This window comes from Leucoraja erinacea, chromosome 14 (assembly GCF_028641065.1).
Source record: "Leucoraja erinacea ecotype New England chromosome 14, Leri_hhj_1, whole genome shotgun sequence".
Taxonomy (NCBI): Eukaryota; Metazoa; Chordata; class Chondrichthyes; order Rajiformes; family Rajidae; genus Leucoraja; species Leucoraja erinaceus.
This window is the reverse complement of record NC_073390.1, coordinates 41,457,929-41,477,874: the sequence shown is the minus strand read 5'-3', so window position 1 is coordinate 41,477,874 and position 19,946 is coordinate 41,457,929. Positions and strand designations below refer to the sequence as shown.

At 46.4% G+C, this 19,946-nt stretch overlaps 1 protein-coding gene across 1 annotated transcript; it reads left to right on the top strand.

Moving 5' to 3' along the window:
• Positions 1-9,127: 9,127 nt before the first annotated feature.
• nmur1a (neuromedin U receptor 1a) lies at positions 9,128-13,278 on the top strand. Its single transcript, XM_055646508.1, has 2 exons — positions 9,128-10,070; positions 11,885-13,278. Exons 1-2 carry the CDS (start codon positions 9,158-9,160, stop codon positions 12,226-12,228), a joined length of 1,257 nt encoding a protein of 418 aa, XP_055502483.1. The 5' UTR covers positions 9,128-9,157; the 3' UTR covers positions 12,229-13,278.
• The last annotated feature ends 6,668 nt before the right edge of the window (positions 13,279-19,946 follow it).

The window sequence follows — 19,946 nt, the reverse complement described above, 5'->3', positions numbered from 1 at the left end:
CCGGTAACCTGGACGGTGATTTGGCTGTACCGTGTATCCTGCGCAAAGCTGCCGGCACAGCCACCACCGCACCTTCTGTGTCTGGGCTTCACTGAAGGGCCGAATGGCCTACTCCTGCACCTATCTCCAATTGTCGCCATGTTTGTCACGGACATTGTGGGCTGAAGGGCCTGTTCCTGTGCTGTACTGCTCTATGTTCTATGAACACCAGACACTAATTCCCCTTCCCTGTATCTCTTCACTAACAAACAGTCAACAATGTCTATTCATCTCAGCAGCCACTGTTTATCCATTTTGTAATCCTTTTTGAAACTTGGCCGCGTGCATTCCTTCTCTCCGCAGATGCTGCGTGATTCGCTGAGTTACTCCAGCACTCTGTGAAACGTCACCTATCCATATTCTCCACAGATGCTGCCTGACCCGCTGACTTACTCCAGCACTCTGTGAAACGTCACCTATTCATGATTACAATCGAGTCGTTCACTGTGTACGGAGCGATTGTACTGGGTGATTGTAGATCTGCTTCTGGGACCAGCGTGCAGAGAGTCGCCTTGTTTGGGCACCGTCTTGATATTGTTATTTTTAGTTTAGTTTAGTTTAGTTTAGAGATACAGCGCGGAAACAGGCCCTTCGGCCCACTGGGTCTGCGCCAACCAGCGATCCCCGCACACTAACACTATCCTACACACACTAGGGACAATTTTTACATTTACACCAAGCCAATTAATCTACAAACCTGCACGTCTTTGGAGTGTGGGATGAAACCAAAGATCTCAGAGAAAATCCACGCAGGTCACGAGGAAGAACGTACAAACTCCGTACAGACAGCACCCATAGTCGGGATCGAACCCGGGTCTCCGGCGCTGCATTCGCTGTAAGGCAGCAACTCTACCGCTGCACCACCGTGACTGCCCTACTTGTTATCATGTTTCTTATACATGCCTTTACTTTATGCATCATATGTTGTTCTCTGGAATTGCCTTGAAAGTGTATTGAAGATATTTCATCTGGGGTAATCTCATTGCCTGTGTGAGTGGGGACGGCATAATTATGTTTATAAAAGTGTTTGGCTCCATGCATTGATTGGAACTATTTTCATTACTGTTTCTGTGGGCCTCCAGGTTCTGCAATGTGTAATGAATTTTTGTTAAACTGCATAGAAATCTAATCTCATCATCCTACCGATTCCAAAGACCTAATATTTCGTCGGTACCTATTCTGTCTTTGGAGCGGGGGCAGTTATCGTGTATGTAAATGAAATTTTTATTTTCTCTGATAGTGGGATTGTAAGGATGAAAGTGGTCTGTAACTCGTGACAGCCACAGAGTGTGTCGCTGCTGGGAAGTGTTATTTATTCTGGTGCCTCAGTTGTCGTTGATGAAAACTAGATTAGGATCAATAAGGGCATCTGGTATTACGCACAAACATCACTCTATGGACATGTGGTGAATTTGTAATATTCTCCATTGTTATCCATGAATAACATTTCATATTCGTGGGTTAGAGATTTTGTTTTGATGGAATGTTATTTTTGGTGGCCATTTGACCCCAGCATGTTATAAGGGATTTCTATGCTGCCTGTTCATCGATTTTCTATAACTTTTTAGAGCCTTTGGTGGTGCAGCAATAGACAATAGACAATAGGTGCAGGAGTAGGCCATTCGGCCCTTCGAGCCAGCACCGCCATTCAATGTGATCATGGCTGATCATCCCCAATCAGTACCCCATTCCTGCCTTCTCCCCATATCCCCTGACTCCGATATCTTTAAGAGCCGTATCTAGCTCTCCCTTGAAAGTATCCAGAGAACCGGCGTCCACCGCCCTCTGAGGCAGAGAATTCCACAGACTCACTGTGTGAAGAAGTGTTTCCTCATCTCCGTTGTAAATGGCTTGACCCATATTCTTAAACTGTGGCCCCTGGTTCTGGACTCTCCCAACATCAGGAACATATTTCCTGCCTCTAGTGTGTCCAAACCCTTAATAATCTTATATGTTTCAATAAGCGACTACGATCATGACTACTAGTGCTGTCTGCACGGAGTTTTGTATTGTATTGTATTGTATTCAAATGTATTGTCATTGTCTCAATTTGAGACAACGAAATGAATTTCCCTTACAGGCAGTATCATACATTTTTTTTTTTTAAATCACAAAAAAATAAAATAAATAATAAATAAATAATAAAACATATTAAAAATAAAATTGAAATTGAATTTAAAAAAAAGCACAAACACAGAAAGTCCACGACACAACATAACATAAATGGCACCAAGGTGAGGATGGCACCATAGTCCAGCCAGCCTCCCCTCCGTGTTCATCCGTGGTCGGGGCCTTCCGAGCACCCGCAGTCGTCGCCCCGGGTGGCCCGATGTTCAGGCCCTCACGCCGGGCTGGTGGAACGCCGACGCCGAACCCCGACGGTGAGCAGCCTCCTCCTCAGCGGCCCGGACCTCCTGATCAGCCGCCTCCCACTGCCGGAGTCTGCAGCTCCTGAGTCCGCAGGCCGAACCGGGCAGAGTCGCAGGACCTCGCGCTGTCCATCAGCTCCGCCCACGTTGGGAGCTCCGCAAACCGCAGCTCCAGGATGTCGGTGCAGCAGGTCCAGCACTCCGGGCTCCAGATGGCGAACCCCGGTAAGGCATCGCCAGCCCCGCGATGTTCCAGCGCTGTCCCGCCGCTGCCGGAGCTCCGGTCGATCCCGGCAGGAAAGGCCGCGCCAATCCAGGTAGGTAGGCCGCTGTGGGAGGAGTGGGGGGGGGGCGAGGACGCGACTCGAATAATACTCGCGTCCTCACCAGGAAGCGGCTGAAGGACGGTATCCCCCGCACTGTGCCCTCTTTCCCCACATAAAAACACAAAAAAACCCACAAAAAAAACACACATTTACATAACTTAATAAACAAAAAAAACAAAAAGATACCGGGCTGTAGGTGGAGGCTGCTGGCACCAGCGCCACCGGAAGTACAACAGTTTGCACGTTCTGCTCGTGACCTGTGTGGGTTTGCTCCGGTTTCCTCCCGCATTCCAACAACTTACAGGTTTGTTGGTTAATTGGCGTCTGTGAATTGTAAAATTGACCCTAGGGTGTTGGATCGAACTAGTGTGAACGGGTGATCGATAGGACAGGCCCTTAAAGCTGCAAACTGAATGAACTTTCATTGGACACGTCCCAGCCTAACAGTGTGTCCCTGTGGTGATGTTGACCGATATCTTGGATCGACAGAACAGTTTTGGAGACAGAATTTACTCCAAGAGTCCTCGAACCCTCCACTGAAATTTTAGAGTTGAGTTTTAGTTTATTGTCACGTGTACCGAGGTACAGTGAAAAGCGTTTGTTGTGAAAAAGGTTGCCCCTCAGGATCACATTAAGTTTTCCCCCTTCTCTCCGTTAACCCATATCCTCCGGTTTATGGATTTCCCCACAAGAATGATTTCTTAAATCGTTCCAGAATTTGAACCTGTGAAAATCTTTCTTGACATCAGCCATGAATTGTTTTTTTTTTTTTGGTATCCAGTCAGCGGAAAGACAATACAATCGAGCCGTCCATTGTGTACGGATACAGGATAAAGGGAATAAAGTAAATAACGTTTAGTGCAAGTTAAAGCCTAAGTCAAAGATAGTGTGAGGGTCAGGTTTGGTGTCCGATTGGTGGAATTCTCAGCAAGTTCCCTGTGGCCTTGTTTGAGCTATTAGCAGTGCCCCCCCCCACATTGTTTGGGCCAAAGACCCATCATTTATTTAATATAGGGAGACTTCTTCTGACATCAGCTGCATAGGTCTTCCTTGGCCTGCCAGTCCCTTTGCGATTAGTAAGCTCACCAGTGCTCTCTTTCTTCTTAATGATGTTCCAAACAGTTGATTTTGGTAAGCCCAAAGTTTGGCTGATGTCTCTCACAGTTTTATTCTTGTGTCTCAGTCTCATAATGGCTTCTTTGGCACAACTTTGGTCCTCATGTTGATAAACAGCGATAGAAGTTTCCGAAGGTGATGGAAAGACTGGAGGAAAGACTAGGTGCTGAGAACTCTCTTATACCTGCATTAAGGACGCAATTAAACACACCTGAGAAATTACAAACACCTGTGAAGCCATGTGTCCCAAACATTATGGTGCCCTGAAATGGGGGGGGGACGATGTATAAACGCAGCTGTAATTTCTACATGTTGAAACCAAAATGTATAAAAATGGCCTATAATAAAATCTGACAATGTGCACTTTAACCACATGTGATTTTTTTTTTCTATTACAAATCTCAAATTGTGGAGTACAGAGGCAAATAAATAAATGATGGGTCTTTTTCGCAAACATTATGGAGGGCACTGTAAATGTTTGTTCTTAAACAAGGAAACAGAACCCACTTTTAGGCTTGAGCGAATGTAACCATGGTTATATCTGAATGATTCGATGTAATTGTCGGACATTGGGCCTGCCGCTGAAGTTGAAGTGATTATTGCCCGAGCTGACATCACACAGACTTCAGACTCTGAAGAAGGGCCTCGACCCGAAACGTTGCCTATTTCCTTCGCTCCATAGATGCTGCCCCAGCCGCTGAGTTTCTCCAGCATGTTTGCCTACCTCAGATTTTTCCAGCATCTGCAGTTCTTCCTTAACCACCACAATAGATGTGCGGAATTGTTGCAGCCTTCAATGTGGTAGCTTTCTGCAGATGTGGGTTAATGAGTGCTTTTATTCATGATGCTAAATTTCACTGACTAATTTGTATGCAAAGTTGGCATCTGTTAATTCTGTGTAAATGTGCATTCAATTGTTGCTAATCCACAGATAATTCCATGTTGGTGGAGAATAAATCAGGTTGTAATCGGTTTTGGAATTTATTTACCCAGTTATCGATTAAACACCAGGGGCAAGGAATTTGGAAATTATAATATATGCTCATTTAATAAAGGAATTTAACCATCCGGAGAGACTTTAAAATAAAAAATGTTCTTTAGTGGTAGCATAACTCAGCAGCATAATTGCAATTGCAAACATGAGGATTTTAAACGAAAATAATGATTATCTCAAGAATTGCTATTATAGCCCAGAACTCAGCAATTATGTTTGCCAGCAACCAGAGATTAGTATAGCACCTCCACTGAAAAAATTTGGCAAGCATGTGTCTCAAAATTACATGTGGATTTTGGATGTTGAAATTCGCATGGCATTTTTAAATTCACCCTTCCAGAAAAAAACTCTACAATCCTTTAATTGTTGTATTCAATGGTTTAGTGATTGAGCCTTGGAGCCAAGCCTGCCGGTTCAACCCATCCATGTTGAGCGACATTTACAACGGCGATGAGGAAACACTTTTTGTCATCTGAGAGGGTGAGGGAAAGGAGAGGGAAATGAGAAGGATGAAAAGGATCAGAAGGGTTTGTTCTGCACCTTTTCCTGTCTCTAGTTTCCCTCTTATTGGGTGGAGCACCGAGGCAAATTTCTTGTATGTGAATACTTGGCCAATAAACGTACTTACTTACCGACTTCATTATTAAGAATAAGGGGTAACGCATTTAGAACGGAGACGAGGAGAAACTTCTTCGTCACACAGAGAGTTGTGAGTCTGTGGAATTCTCTGCCTCAGAGAATTCCACAGACTCACAACTCTCTGTGTGAAGAAGCGGTGGAGGCCGGTTCTCTGGATAATTTCACGAGAGAGCTAGATAGGGCTCTTAAAGATAGCAGAGTCAGGGGATATGGAGAGAAGGCAGGAACGGGGTACTGATTGGGGATGATCAGCCATGATCACATTGAATGGTGGTGCTGGCTTGAAGGGTCAAATGGCCTACTGCACCTATTGTCTATTGACCAATATGCCCCATCTATGCTAGTCCAACATTCCTGTGTTTAGTATATTTCACTCTAAACCTTTCCTTCCATGTACCTGTCCAAGTGTATGTTATAGTACCTGCTTCAACTACCTCCATCGGCAGCTTGTTAGCTATACCCACCACCCTCTGTAGGAAAAGGTTGCCCCTCAGGAACCCATTACATTTCCCCCTCTCTCCTTAAACCCATATCCTCTGTATTTTTTGATTTCCCCACAAAAATAATTTCTTAAATCCTTCCATAATTGGAACCTGTGTTTACACAGAAATAATGTCTATGTGTTATTTAATTTTATGAAAATATTTCTTAACATCAGCCATTCATTGTTTTTTGTTTAAAAAGTGTAAGAAGGAACTGCAGATGCTGGTTTAAACCGAAGATAGACACGAAAAGCTGGAGTAACTCAGCGGGTCAGGCAGCATCTCTGGATAAGGGATCTCGACCCGAAACGTCACCCATTCCTTCTCTCCAGAGATGCTGCCTGTCCCACTGAGTTACTCCAGCTTTTTGTGTCCATCTTTATTTTTGTTAATTTTTTATTAATTTGTTAAATGTTTTAAATGTTTCTGTTCAACATTGTACAATAACAAATCCTTTGGCCCATGCATGGTGTTTCTGCCAATCATGATGCTAACTTAAGCTAATTACTCTCTCATCATGATCATAAGATCATGAGATAGGAACAGAATGAGGCCATTCAGCCCATCAAGTCCACTCCGCCATTGGCTGATCTATCTCTCCCTCCTAACCCCATTCTCCTGCCTTCTCCCCATAATCCCTGACACCCGTACTAATCAAGAATCTATCTATCTCTGCCTTAAAAATATCCACTGACTTGGCCTCCACTGCCTTCTGCGGCAATGAATTCCACAGATTCACCACCCTCTGACTAAAGAAATTCCTCCTCATCCCCTTCCTAAAAGAACGTCCTTTAATTCTGGGGCTGTGACCTCTGGTCCTAGACTCTCCCACTAGTGGAAACATCCTCTCCACATCCACCTTTCACTATTCGGTAAGTTTCAATGAGATCCCCCTCATTCTTCTAAACTCCAGCGAGTACAGGCCCAGTGCTGTCAAAAGCTCATCATATACATGTATATATACATTATATTACATATATATATACACACACAGACTCACATACACCCATATCAAGAGTCAAGTCAAGAACGTTTTATCATCTATATCAATCATATATATATATAAATGTGTGTGTGTGTGTGTGTGTATATATATATAAATAATATGGGTATATGTAAAAGTATGTACATGTATATATACACACACTGAACATTTTTCTCTCTCTGGTTTATGATATCCTTTACAGTGTGCTATGTTTACATATCCTGTTGAGTTGCTGCCAGCAAGAATGTTATTGTTCTATCTGGGACACATGACAATAAAACACTCTTGATTCTTGTCTCTTGACCCGCAGTGTTAGTCCAACTTTTTATTGTGTAGGAAAGAACTACAGATGCTAGTTTAAATCGAAGCTACACACAAAATGCTGGAGTAACTTAGCGGGGGCAGGCAGCATCACTGGGGAGAAGGAATGGGTGAATTTGGGGGGTCGAGACCCTTCCTCAGACTTTAAGAAGGGTCTCGACCCGAAACGTCGCCCATTCCTTCGCTCCATAGATGCTGTCTCACCCGCTGAGTTTCTCCAGCATTTTTGTCCACCTTGGATTTTCCCAGCATCTGCAGTTCTTTCTTAAATAATCAAGACTTTTTATATAGAGTCTGTCTTCGGTTTTAAACCAACCGGTGCAGTTAGTTCCTCCCGACACACTGAATTGTTCTTGCCGGGCGAGAGGAGCGCTGTGCAGTATGATGGTGTGTATCCGCGCATCAGTGGTGGGATAGAGCGCCAGAGAGAGAGAGAGAGAGAGAACAGCGTTCGTTGTTTCAAGCTCCAGGGTCGGTGTTACGGCGAAGTTGTGCGCCTGTCAGTCTGAAGAAGGGTCTCCAACATCATCTGTCCATTCCCTCCACAGCTGCTGCCTGACCCGCCGAGTTCCTCCATCACTTTGTGGTTTTGCCCATGGTTCCAGCATCTGCAGTTCCTCGCGTCTGACTTGGCTTGGAGGCGGCTTGAAGGGCACCAGGACTTCAGGACTGACAGAGAGTCAACCCCAGCTCGAAAAAGACAAGCACTACTTCAAACCGCTGTGAGTAGATTTCCTTTATACCCAGGGTTTAGATTGTAACAATCCGTCATATACATACTCTGATATCGACATACAGAGTTTAACAGAATGCTGGAGTAACTCAGCGGGTCAGGCAGCATCTGTGGAGAGAAGGAATGAGTGAGAGCCTTCTTCAGATTGCATAGACTTTGTTCATTGAGCAAAGTCTTACAGCAGAAATATTCAACCTTTCCCATTTTTTATTTTTCTTACTAAGCCTCTGATTTTTACAATGTGCGTTTCTCTGGAGGTTTTTTAAAATCTTATTTTCTGCCATTAAATGAGAGGGGAAATCCCTCACGAGCCGAGGTGTCAACTAGTTGCATCTCATGTTCCTTTCCTGTTGCGATATTTCACAGTAATTTGCAGATGTTAAATAATATAGAACGGAGACGAGGAAACACTTTTTTCTCACAGAGAGTGGCGAGTCTGTGGAATTCTCTGCCTCAGAGGGCGGTGGAGGCCGGTTCTCTGGATACTTTCAAGAGAGAGCTAGATAGGGCTCTTAAAGACAGCGGAGTCAGGGGATATGGGGAGAAGGCAGGAACGGGGTACTGATTGGGGATGATCAGCAATGATCACATTGAATGGCGGTGCTGGCTCGAAGGGCCGAATGGCCTACTCCTGCGCCGATTGTCTATTGTCTATTGTCTGTTGTCTATTAACTCACAATTTTGACAGTAATTTGGATGTTTTGTTTGTAAAATAATATTCTCACAATATTTTCACCTTAATTTGTAAGCTTCTGCTTGTAAAACGATATTATCTCACTGTACTTGTCAGTAATTTGTAAGATTTGTTTGTTGAACATAACTCTTACTGTTAGCGAAGTTCTGTGAGATAATGCCAGATAATAGGAGGTAATTTGGAACCTAATCTGGAAGCTGTGTTTGTAAAACAATATTATCTCACAGCGTTTCACAATATTATTCATCTGTAAAACCCAGCTTGCAAATTACTGTGAAAACATTGCGAGGTTTGGACAGGGGGGAAATCTATCATCTTTAGTGCAGATAGACGCAAACATGGTGGAGTAACTCAGCGGGGGCAGGCTGCATCTGTGGAGGCGAGGGATGGGTGATGTTTCTTTGTTGTCACCCTGCTTTTACACATTCACACCGTGCAGTTGCAGGGCGGCGGGCGAGCATGGACTTGGGGCTGAGCGAGGGACTGCCGGCCGACTGCGGCGAAGTGGCTTCTCCAGACCATCTGACCCAAGATCTCCAGCGGACCTTCTGCAACACAACCTCCCCTCAGCAGAACCTGTCGGCCAACGGCAGCGACCATGAGGACCAATGGACCAGAGGGGACTACCTCCTCCATCACCTGGGCCCCCGCACGTGGACCTTCTTCACCCCAGCCTGTGGCATCTATCTGGGCATCTTCGTGGTGGGCTGCATCGGCAACGCCTTGACTTGCTTCGTTATAGCCAAGCACAAGGTGATGAGGACCCCGACCAACTACTACTTGTTCAGCCTGGCCGTGTCGGACCTGATGGTGCTGGCCATCGGGATGCCTTTGGAAGTTTACGAGATGTGGAGGAACTACCCCTTTCTCTTTGGTCAAGCCGGCTGCTACTTCAAGACCTTCCTCTTCGAGACGGTGTGCTTCGCATCGGTCCTAAACGTGACCGCTCTCAGCGTGGAGAGGTACATCGCTGTACTGCACCCGTTGAAAGCCAAGTACATCGTGACCAGAACTCACGCCAGGCGGGTTATCATAGCGCTGTGGGCGCTGTCTTGTGTCCTCGCCGTCCCCAACACCAGTCTACACGGCATCCACTACCTGAAGACGCGGTCTGGCGAGCTGATGCTGGAGTCTGCCTTGTGCGTCTTGCTCCAACCTCTCTGGCTCTACAACCTGGTCATCCAGACCACCACCCTGGTCTTCTACCTGCTCCCTATGGTCACACTCAGCGCCCTACACCTGCTCATCGGCCTGCAACTCAGGCGAGAGGGGGCATTCTCCCAGAGCGAGCTGGAGTCAGGAGCCGGGAGCTACCAGATCGCCCGCAAACACGAGGAGAAGCTGAAAAATCGGCAGATCACCAAAATGCTGTGTAAGTCCCAAGTCTTGCCTCGCTTACTGTCGCTCAACTCAGTCACCATTCAGTTCACACACACACAAAAAGCTGGAGTAAGTCAGATTTCTCCAACTTCAAGTAAGTAAGCATGCAGGTATAGCAGGCAGCGAAGAAAGCGAATGGCATGTTGGCCTTCATAACAAGAGGAGTTGAGTATAGGACCAAAGAGGTCCTTGTGCAGTTGTACAGGACCCTAGTGAGACCACACCTGGAATATTGTGTGCAGTGTTGGTCCCCTAATTTGAGGAAGGACATCCTTGCTATTGAGGGAGTGCAGCGTAGGTTTACAAGGTTGATTCCCGGGATGGCGGGACTGTCATATGCTGAGAGAATGGAGCGGCTGGGCTTGTACACTCTGAAGTTTAGAAGGATGAGAGGGCATCTTATTGAAACATATAAGACTATTAAGGGTTTGGGCACGCTAGAGGCAGGAAACATGTTCCCGATGTTGGGGGAGTCCAGAACCAGGTGCCACAGTTTAAGAATAAGGGGTAAGCCATTTAGAACGGAGACGATGAAACACAGAGAATTAAGAATGTGGAATTCTCTGCCTCAGAGGGTGGTGGAGGCCGGTTCTCTGGATACTTTCAATAGAGAGCTAGATAGGGCTCTTAAAGATAGCGGAGTCAGGGGATATGGGGAGAAGGCAGGAACGGGGTAGTGATTGTGGATGATCAGCCATGATCACATTGAATGGCGGTGGTGGCTCGAAGGGCCGAATGGCCTACTCCTGCACCTATTGCATCGTCCACCCCCCCCTCCCCCCCACTGCTCTATCCTCCCCAACCCATGTCGTACCAGCTTCAAAGTTCATAGGAAAGAACTGCAGATGCTGGTTTAAATTGAGGATAGGCACAAAATGCTGGAGTAACTCAGCGGGGCAGGCAGCGTTTTAGTTTAATTTAGAGACACAGCACGGAAACAGGCCCTTCAGCCCATTGAGTCCGCACCGACCAGCGATCCCCACACATTAACACTCTCCTACACACACTAGAGACATTTTTTACATTTACCAAGACAATTAACCTACAAACCTGTGCGTCTTTGGGGTGTGGGAGGAAACCGAATATCTCGGAGAAAACTCACGCAGATCATGTACAAACTCCGTACAGACAGCAACCCGTTGTCAAGATCGAACCCGGGTCTCCGGCGCTGCATTCGCTGTAAGTCAGCGACTCCACCGCTGTTCCATCGTGACCTCTGGAGAGAAGGAATGGGTGACGTTTCGGGTCTAGGGAAGGCAGTGGAGGCCAATTCACTGGATATATTCCGGAGAAATAGCTCTTAGGGCTAACGGAATCAAAGGATATGGGGAGAAAGCAGGAATGGGGTGCTGATTTTGGATGATCGGCCATGATCATATTGAATGGTGGTGCTGGCTCGATGGGCCGAATAGCCTACTGCTGCACCTTTTTTCTATGTTTCTATGATCTGAATTGTCTGACTTGTCACTTGTCCAGACAGATGCTGCCTGACCCACTGAGTTATTCCAGCACTCTGTGAAACGTCACCTATCCATGTTCTCCACAGATGCTGCCTGACCCACTGAGTTACTCCAGCACTCTGTGAAACATCACCTATCCATGTTCTCCACAGATGCTGCCTGACCCACTGAGTTACTCCAGCACTCTGTGTCTACCTCTATGCCGCCCTTTGTGTTTGGCTCAGGATTCCAGAGTGTCCATTTCAGTACTGATTTGTAATTGTGTTTACATTAGACTCTATGTTGCAGCAATGAAGGACCCCAGCATGTGTAATTTATTTCTCCTGTACCATTTTGTTCCCTGCAGTTGTATTGGTGATTGTGTTTGGAGTGTGTTGGGCACCGTTTCACACTGACCGCCTGTTGTGGGTTCAGATAGCTTACTGGAATGGACAGATGCTCACCCTCTACCAGTGCGTCCACGTCGTCTCAGGTGTGTTTTTCTACCTGAGCTCCGCGATCAACCCGGTCCTCTACAACCTGCTGTCCACACGATTCAGGGAGATGTTCAAGGAGGTGATGTGTGGCCGTAAGTCTCAGCGCTACAAGCCAGCGTGTTGTTCGGCCAGCACGACCCGGGCAACCGCCCAGAGCACAGCGTTAGAATCCACCTCTTGCAATGGTATCCCCATGCTCCACATTGACGACTGAGTTACCCCCTTGAATGTGGAGACGCATCTCAAGGGGATTTCACCCATCTCTGCCCAGCAACCTTTCATTCCACCTGGACAGTCAAAGAGAAGGCCAAATTCATGACTACTGCTTATATCTGCGCTCGGTTTCACATATCTCATATAACAGGCATGACGAGCCCTACCGATTAGTTTTAGTTTAGAGATAAACAGCGCGGAAATAGGCCCTTCGGCCCACCGAGTCACACTGGAGGCAGGAAACATGTTCCCGATGTTGGGGGAGTCCAGAACCAGGGGCCACAGTTTAGAATAAGGGGTAAGCCATTTAGAACGGAGACGAGGAAACACTTTTTCACACAGACAGTTGTGAGTCTGTGGAATTCTCTGCCTTAGTGGAGGCCGGTTCTCTGGATACTTTCAAGAGAGAGCTAGACAGGGCTCTTAAAGATAGCAGAGTCAGGGGATATGGGGAGAAGGCAGGAACGGGGTACTGTTTGGGGATTATCAGCCATGATCACATTGAATGGCAGTGCTGGCTCGAGGGGCCGAATGGCCTACTCCTGCACCTATTGTCTATTGTCTATTGAGTCCGCGGCGACCAGCGCTCACCCCGCGTATTAACACTACCCTGCACGCAATAGAGGCAAGTTACATTCATACCAAGCCAATTAACTTATAAACCTGGACATCTTTGGAGTGTGGGAGGAAACGGAAGATCTCGGACAAAGGTCACGGGGAGAACGTGCAAACTCCGTACAGACAGCACCCGTAGTCAGGATGGAACCCGGGTCACTGGCGCTGTGAGGCAGCGACTCTACTGCTGTGCAACTATTGCAACGTTACCCCACTAATACACTGCTGGAGATTCCAACCCATAGATTCTACACTCAGCTTCATAAAATTGCAACTATGTTGTCACAACTTTACAGAACATGGTTTCTCTGACATTAGGCAACGTTCTGAGTTTAACGTATAGATATATATTCAATAGAGAATAGACAAAAGGTGCAGGAGTGGGCCATTCGGCCCTTCGAGCTAGCACCGCCATTCAATGTGATCATCCCCAATCAGTACCTCGTTCCTGCTTTCTCCCCATATCCCCTGACTGCGCTATCTTTAAGAGCCCTATCTAGGTCTCTCTTGAAAGTATCCAGAGAACCGGCCTCCACCGCCCACTGAGGCAGAGAATTCAAGTGCAGTTGATTGAGTTAGCTCCTGACTACTGAATGGATTCATTTCACTAGCTTCATCTAAGATGCATCCAATTGAATCATTTTATATAGTTTGGTTTAGTTTAGCATAGTTTATTGTCACATGTACTGAGGTACAGTGAAAAGCTTTTTTGCTGTGTGCTATCCAGTCAGCGGAAAGACGATACATGATTACAATCGAGCAATTCACAACAGGAAAGCAACAGGTGTCCTAAACTTTCTGAGGCGCAACTTTCATCATTGTTCAACTTCTGTCAAGGAGAAGCTATACTTCACCCTCGTTAGACCTCATTTGGACTATGCAGTTGCAGCATGGGACCCATACACAAATAAAAACATTTCTTCCATCGAATGTGTCCAAAGACAGGCAGCTCGATTTGTTACTAACACCTATGAGAGAGAAGCGAGTGTCACCAAACTTCTGAATTCTCTGGGGTGGAACCCTCTCCAAGACAGACGTGAAGCTCACCGTTTGACCTGTTTTTACAAAATGTTAAATGGTCAGCTCGACATAGACTACAAGACCTACACCAAACCCAAACCAATTAGGAGCAGACGAGGGCATTCGATCCAATTTGTGATCCCAGCTACAAAGACAGACGTGTACAGCAATTCGTTCTTCCCCCGCACAATTAAAGCATGGAATAATCTCCACCCTACTATAGTTACCCAACCAGATGCAACTAAATTTAAAGTAGCTCTTTAAGGCTTAAGCCCTCCCTTCACCACCTCCAGTTTAAATTCTATTTGGAATATTTTGGAGGACCAAGAAACCACAAAACCAAGTGTAGAGATACATGATAAAGGGAATAATGTTTAGTGCAAGGTAAAGTCCGATTAAAGATAGTCCAATGGTCCCTAGTGAGGTAGATGGGACTCCTGAACCTTTGGGGACCACTCCCCTGGATGGTTCAGTTGCCTGATAGCAGCTGGGAAGAAACTGTCTCTGAATCTGGAGGTGTGCGTTTTCACACTTCTGAACCTCTTGCCTGATGGGAGAGGGGAGAAGAGGGAGTGACCGGGGTGAGTGGGGTCTATTGTAGCTTCTCAAGTCTGCTCCTGTATCTTGTGTGGGAATTAAACCAATTTGTTTTGTATGCCGTGATAATGTTCCATAAGTATGAGAGTGAAAATGTCACAAGAGAATTAAAAAAAACCTATAAAGGTCAATAATCCATTTCAGTTGTAATAAAAGTAATTTTACAAGTATATTAATCACCATAATTATAACAATAAAAGCAATAAAAATTCCAAACTAAATGTTGAAGTCAGAAGTAGCCAAAACACGAAAATTAAAATTCAAAATATTATGTTAATGTTGGCTGCGTGATCGTGTGTCAGAGGTTATGGGGAGAAGGCAGGAGAAAGGGATTAGGAGGGGGAGATAGATCAGCCATGATTGATTGGCAAAGTAGACTTGATGGGCCGAATGGCCTAATTCTACTCCTGTTCCTTCTGACAATGTGGATTAATTTCAACAAATTAAATTGAGAGAGAGAGAGATAAGCAACTCCATGGGATATTTTTATGGCAGAGGTAGATAGATTCTCGATCAGTATGGGTGTCAGAGGTTATGGGCTATGAGTGCGTGTTCTGATCCGTTCCGACGTTGGAGTTCTGATCATCCCGGATAGAGGGCCTGTACATCGGGCCGTCCGTAGCGGCGACTGCGGAGGGTTCAAAGACCCCGACCACGGGTGAACAAAGAGGAAGTTGACTGAACTTTATTGCCTTCCCTCACAGTGGGAAACATTGATTCCGCTGTGTGGGGATATTCATGTTAAACTCTATCATGTGCTGTGTTTTTTTTATTCATATGGCTGCACGGTAACTCAAACCTCACTGTAACAATTGGTGCATGTGACCATAAATGTGAACTTGAACTTGAACATGAGAAGGCAGGAGAATGGGGTTTGGAGGGAGAGATAGATCAGCCATGATTGAATGGCGGGGTAGACTTGATGGGCCAAATGGCCTAACTCTGCTCAATGAACTTATGAACTTATGAACATTATTCCAACCAGTTACATTTCATTTTGCACGGACTCATCTTGCTCAAGGCTGTTAATATGCTAACTGCTGACATTGGTTGAGATGTATATGTGGAGCTTTGTGATGTTCGCATTTGCTGACAACAGGCTGGACAGCTGTGGCAACACTTTTAGATTCCAAGGGACTTCATTCATCATCTTCAGCTCCTCTTCAATGTGTTGTTCATGTATTAGTGAATCACTGAAGGTGCTGTCGTCGTTGCAAATGTTTATTAATTCATTCATTCCCCAATAAAATTATTGATTAAATATATCTATTTATTTGTATAATGCCGGTGGGAGTTTGTATCTGTGTTTAGGATTGTTACATTTATATTATTGCAATTTTTCTGAGACTAATATTTGACTGATCCGTGACGTTGGCATCCTCTTTAAGTAGAGTCTACGCCACTGGGATGGGTAGGTGGATAGGAAAGGTTTGTAGACATTAGACAATAGACAATAGGTGCAGGAGTTGGCCATTCAGCCCTTCGAGCCAGCACTGCCATTCAATGTGATCATGGCTGATCATCCACAATCAGTACCCCGTTCCTGCCTTCTCCCCACATCCCCTGACTCCACTATCTTTAAGAGCCCTGTCTAGCTCTCTCTTGAAAGAATCCAGAGAAGCGGAGGAGCACTGTCTGCACGATGAAGAGGAAGGTATACAGCTGCCACAGTAACGGTAAGTCCTTTAGAGAGTGCGCGGGGGGGGGGGGGGGGGGGGGGGGGGGGAGAGTGGGGGGGGGGGGGAGGGGGGGGGAAGGGGAGAGAAGGGGGAGGGTGGGAGAGAGAAGGGGGAGAGAAGGGGGGAAGAGAAGGGGGACAGAGAAGGGGGAGAGAGAAGGGGGGAGAAGGGGAGGAGAAGGGGGGAGAAGGGGGGGGGGGGGAGAGAAGAAGGTGTGGAGACACTTTTAAGAAGTTTAATAAAGTTTAGCGGGCATTTTACCTACCGGGAGGTCTTCCTAGGTTGTGAAACTCCAATGAGCCAATCAAAATGCTCAGTCAGTGAAGGAGATGGCCTATGGCTGCCCTGGAGTGCCTGTAAGTAAATAACAACCCCACTCCACTGTATACGGGTGACAGAGACCCATGCCGACCCACTCTGGCAGAGGCTGCGAGTTGATGGGAACCTCCCTCGCACATGACGGAGAGTTCCAGCCACCTCATACGACCTCCTAGGATCTCGTGTCGACCATGCTGCGAGTTTGAGTCCAGGGCAAACTCTCAGCTTATGTCGCCCAAGTGGGACAGGCCCTTAAACCTACGCTGCACTCCCTCAATAGCAAGAATGTCCTTCCTCAAACTAGGGGACCAAAACTGCACACAATACTCCAGGTGTGGTCTCACTAGGGCCCTATACAACTGTGGAAGGACCTCTTTTGGTCCTATACTTAACTTCTCTTGTTTAGAGGGATATGGGCCAAACATGGGCAGATGCGACTAGTGTGGATGGGGCATCTAGGTTGGCTTGGATAAGCTGGGCCAAAGGACTTGTTTCAACGCTGTATCATCTTCTTCTTGCGTATGGCGTGCACAGCCTAAAGTTGCAGGACAACTTGTTCTATTTGATCTTATTTGATTGTGCACGCCGGGTTGATTGCATTCGTCGAAACAGGGCGGACCACGTGAAGGTTGCAATCTCCCACCCCCTCCACGCTGTATGATTCCATGACTATGTTACGTGTACTCACAACCCTACTCAAAGTTATATGCAGGCCAATAACACATACATACAATTGCTTGACCTGCTTCATATGCTATAATATTCTGTCCGAAGTTAGATACAAAAAGCTGCAGTAACTCAGCGGATCAGGCAGCATCTCTGGAGAGAAGGAATAGGTGACGCTTTGGGTCTCGACTTGACCCGTTCCTTCTCGCCAGAGATGGTGCCTGACCCGTTGAGTTACTCCAGCTTTCTGTGTCTATCTTCAGTTTAAACCAGCATCTGCAGTTCCTTCCCACACTATATTCTGTCTGAAATTAGTTGGTGACAAAATCTGGGTGGACATTGCCATCTGGTGCCAACACTGCGCCATTACATCTGCTGCAATATTTTTTTTAATATTGATTCCTCTAACTTTAAGTAACCCCGGCATTCCCTCTCTCTCTCCATCCCTCCCCCACCCAAGTCCCGCCAGCTTCTCGTTTTCACCCAACAAACAGCTAACAATGGGCCTTATCATTGTTACTTTTTCGGCTATCGTTCATTCGTTTTTCTTTATCTCTCTACATCACCGTTGATATCTCTCATTTCCCTCTCCCCTGACTCTCAGTCTGAAGAAGGGTCTTGACCCGAATCGTCACCCATTTCTTCTATCCAGAGATGCTGCCTGGCCCGCTGAGTTCCTCCAGCTTTTTGTGTCTGTCTTCGGTTTAAACCAGCGTCTGCAGTTCCTTCCTGCACCAGGCGTTGGTGAGGATGCATTTGGCGTATTGTGTTCATTTTGGTCACCTTGTTATAGGAAAGATGCTGTTAAGCTGCAAAAGGGCCTGAGAGGATTTACGAGGATGTTGCCAGGATTCAAGGCCAATTAGTCCGGGTCATTTTTCCCCTCCATCTCTTCACATCCCGCCCCCCCCCCACCTTCCCCGCTACTTTCAGTCTGAAGAAGGGTCGGAAGACCCTTCAGAGTGGTGAACCCTCGGAAAGTGCCTGGACCTGATGGTATACCCGGGCGTGTTTTGAAAATGTGTTTTGAGTTTTTACGGACATTTTCAACCTGAGGTTCCCACCTGCTTTAAAAGGGCATCAATAATACCGGTGCCCAAGAAGAGCAAGGTGACGTGCCTCAATAACTATCGACCAGTGGCACTAACGTCTGTGGTTATGAAGTGCTTTGAGGGGTTGATTATGGCGCAAATCAACTCCTACCTTGACACGAACCTCGACCCACTGCAGTTCGCTTACCACCACAACAGATCAACGGCTCACTGGCTCTCCACTCCGCTCTGGACCACTTGGACAACAGAAACTCCTATGTCAGGCTGTTATTCATTGAATACAGCTCGGCGTTTAATACCACCATCCCCTCCAAGCTGGTTACCAACCTCTCAGAACTGGGTCTCTGCGCATCCCTCTGCATTGGATCCTCGACTTCCTCATCCACACACCACAGTCTGTCCGTATTGGTGGAAATGTGTCAGCCTCGACAACAATCAGCACGGGAGCACCTTAAGGCTGCCTGCTCAGCCTGCTGCTGTACTCACTCTATACTCATGACTGCGTAGCCGGACATAGTGCGAACTCCATCATCAAGTTCGCCGACGACAACACTGTTGTGGAACGTATCATTGATGGGGATGAGTCAGAGTATAGAAGCGAGATCGACCGACTGACGAAATGGTGCCAGTGCAATAACCTGGCCCTCCACACCAGCAAAACCAGGAACTGATTATGGACTTCGGAAGGGGTCTGATGGGAACCCACAATCCCGTTTATATCCCGTTATATGGTGGAAAGGGTCAAGAGCTTCAAATTCCTGGGTGTGCACATCTCTGAAGATCTCTCCTGGTCTCAGAACACTGATGCAATCATAAAGAAAGCACATCAGCGCCTCTACTTCCTGAGAAGATTACGGAGAGTCGGGATGTCAAGGAGGATTCTCTCGAACTTCTACAGGTGCACAGTAGAGAGCGTGCTGACCGGTTGCATCGTGGCTTGGTTCGGCAACCTGAGCGTCCAGGAGCGGAAAAGACTACAAAAAGTAGTAAATACTACCCAGTCCATCATCAGCTCTGACCTCCCTACCATCGAGGGGATCTATCGCAGTCACTGCCTCAAAAAGACTGTTGGCATCATCAAGGACCCACACCATCCTTGTCACACACTCATCTACTCGCAGGTAGAAGGTACAGGAGCCTGAAATCTGCTACATCCAGGTTCAGGAACAGCTACTTCCCAACAGCCATCAGACTATTGAACACAACTTCAAACAAACTCTGAACTTTAACAGCCTATTGCACTTTATCTGTTTACTGATGCGTGTATATATATATTCTATGGTATATGGACACACTGATCTGATCTGATCTGTATTTATGCCTAAATATTCTGTTGTGCTGCAGCAAGCAAGAATGTCATTGTCCTATCTGGGACACATGACAATAAACTCTCTTGACTTGACCCAAATCGTCACCCATCCATTCTCTCCAGAGATGCTGCCTGAGCCGCTGAGTTACTCCAGCACTCTGTCCATCTTTGGCATAAACCAGCATCTGCAGTTCCTTGTTTCTATACCACAAGTTACAGTAAAACGACCTTTTAACCAAAACACCCTTCTCAGATTGGCTTTCAGCTGTCGAGCAGTTTCTAATTTACAATCAGAATGGCAGAAAAATAGTTAAAATCACGGAAACAAACTCCAAACTCCTGGGAATAATCAGTGCAATGTTCTTGATTAGTGTGGGTGTCAGAAGTTATGGGGAGAAGGCAGGAGAATGAGGTTAGGTAGATCAGCCATGATTGAAGGGGCAGAGTAGACTTGATGGGCCAA

What these genes read in the sequence shown, in the direction of transcription:
- nmur1a (XM_055646508.1), top strand. Translation starts at nt 9,158, where the DNA reads ATGGACTTGGGGCTGAGCGAGGGACTGCCGGCCGACTGCGGCGAAGTG. An exon ending in GCAGATCACCAAAATGCTGT is followed by an intron (nt 10,071 to 11,884) that starts GTAAGTCCCAAG and finishes TGTTCCCTGCAG; the next exon opens with TTGTATTGGTGATTGTGTTT.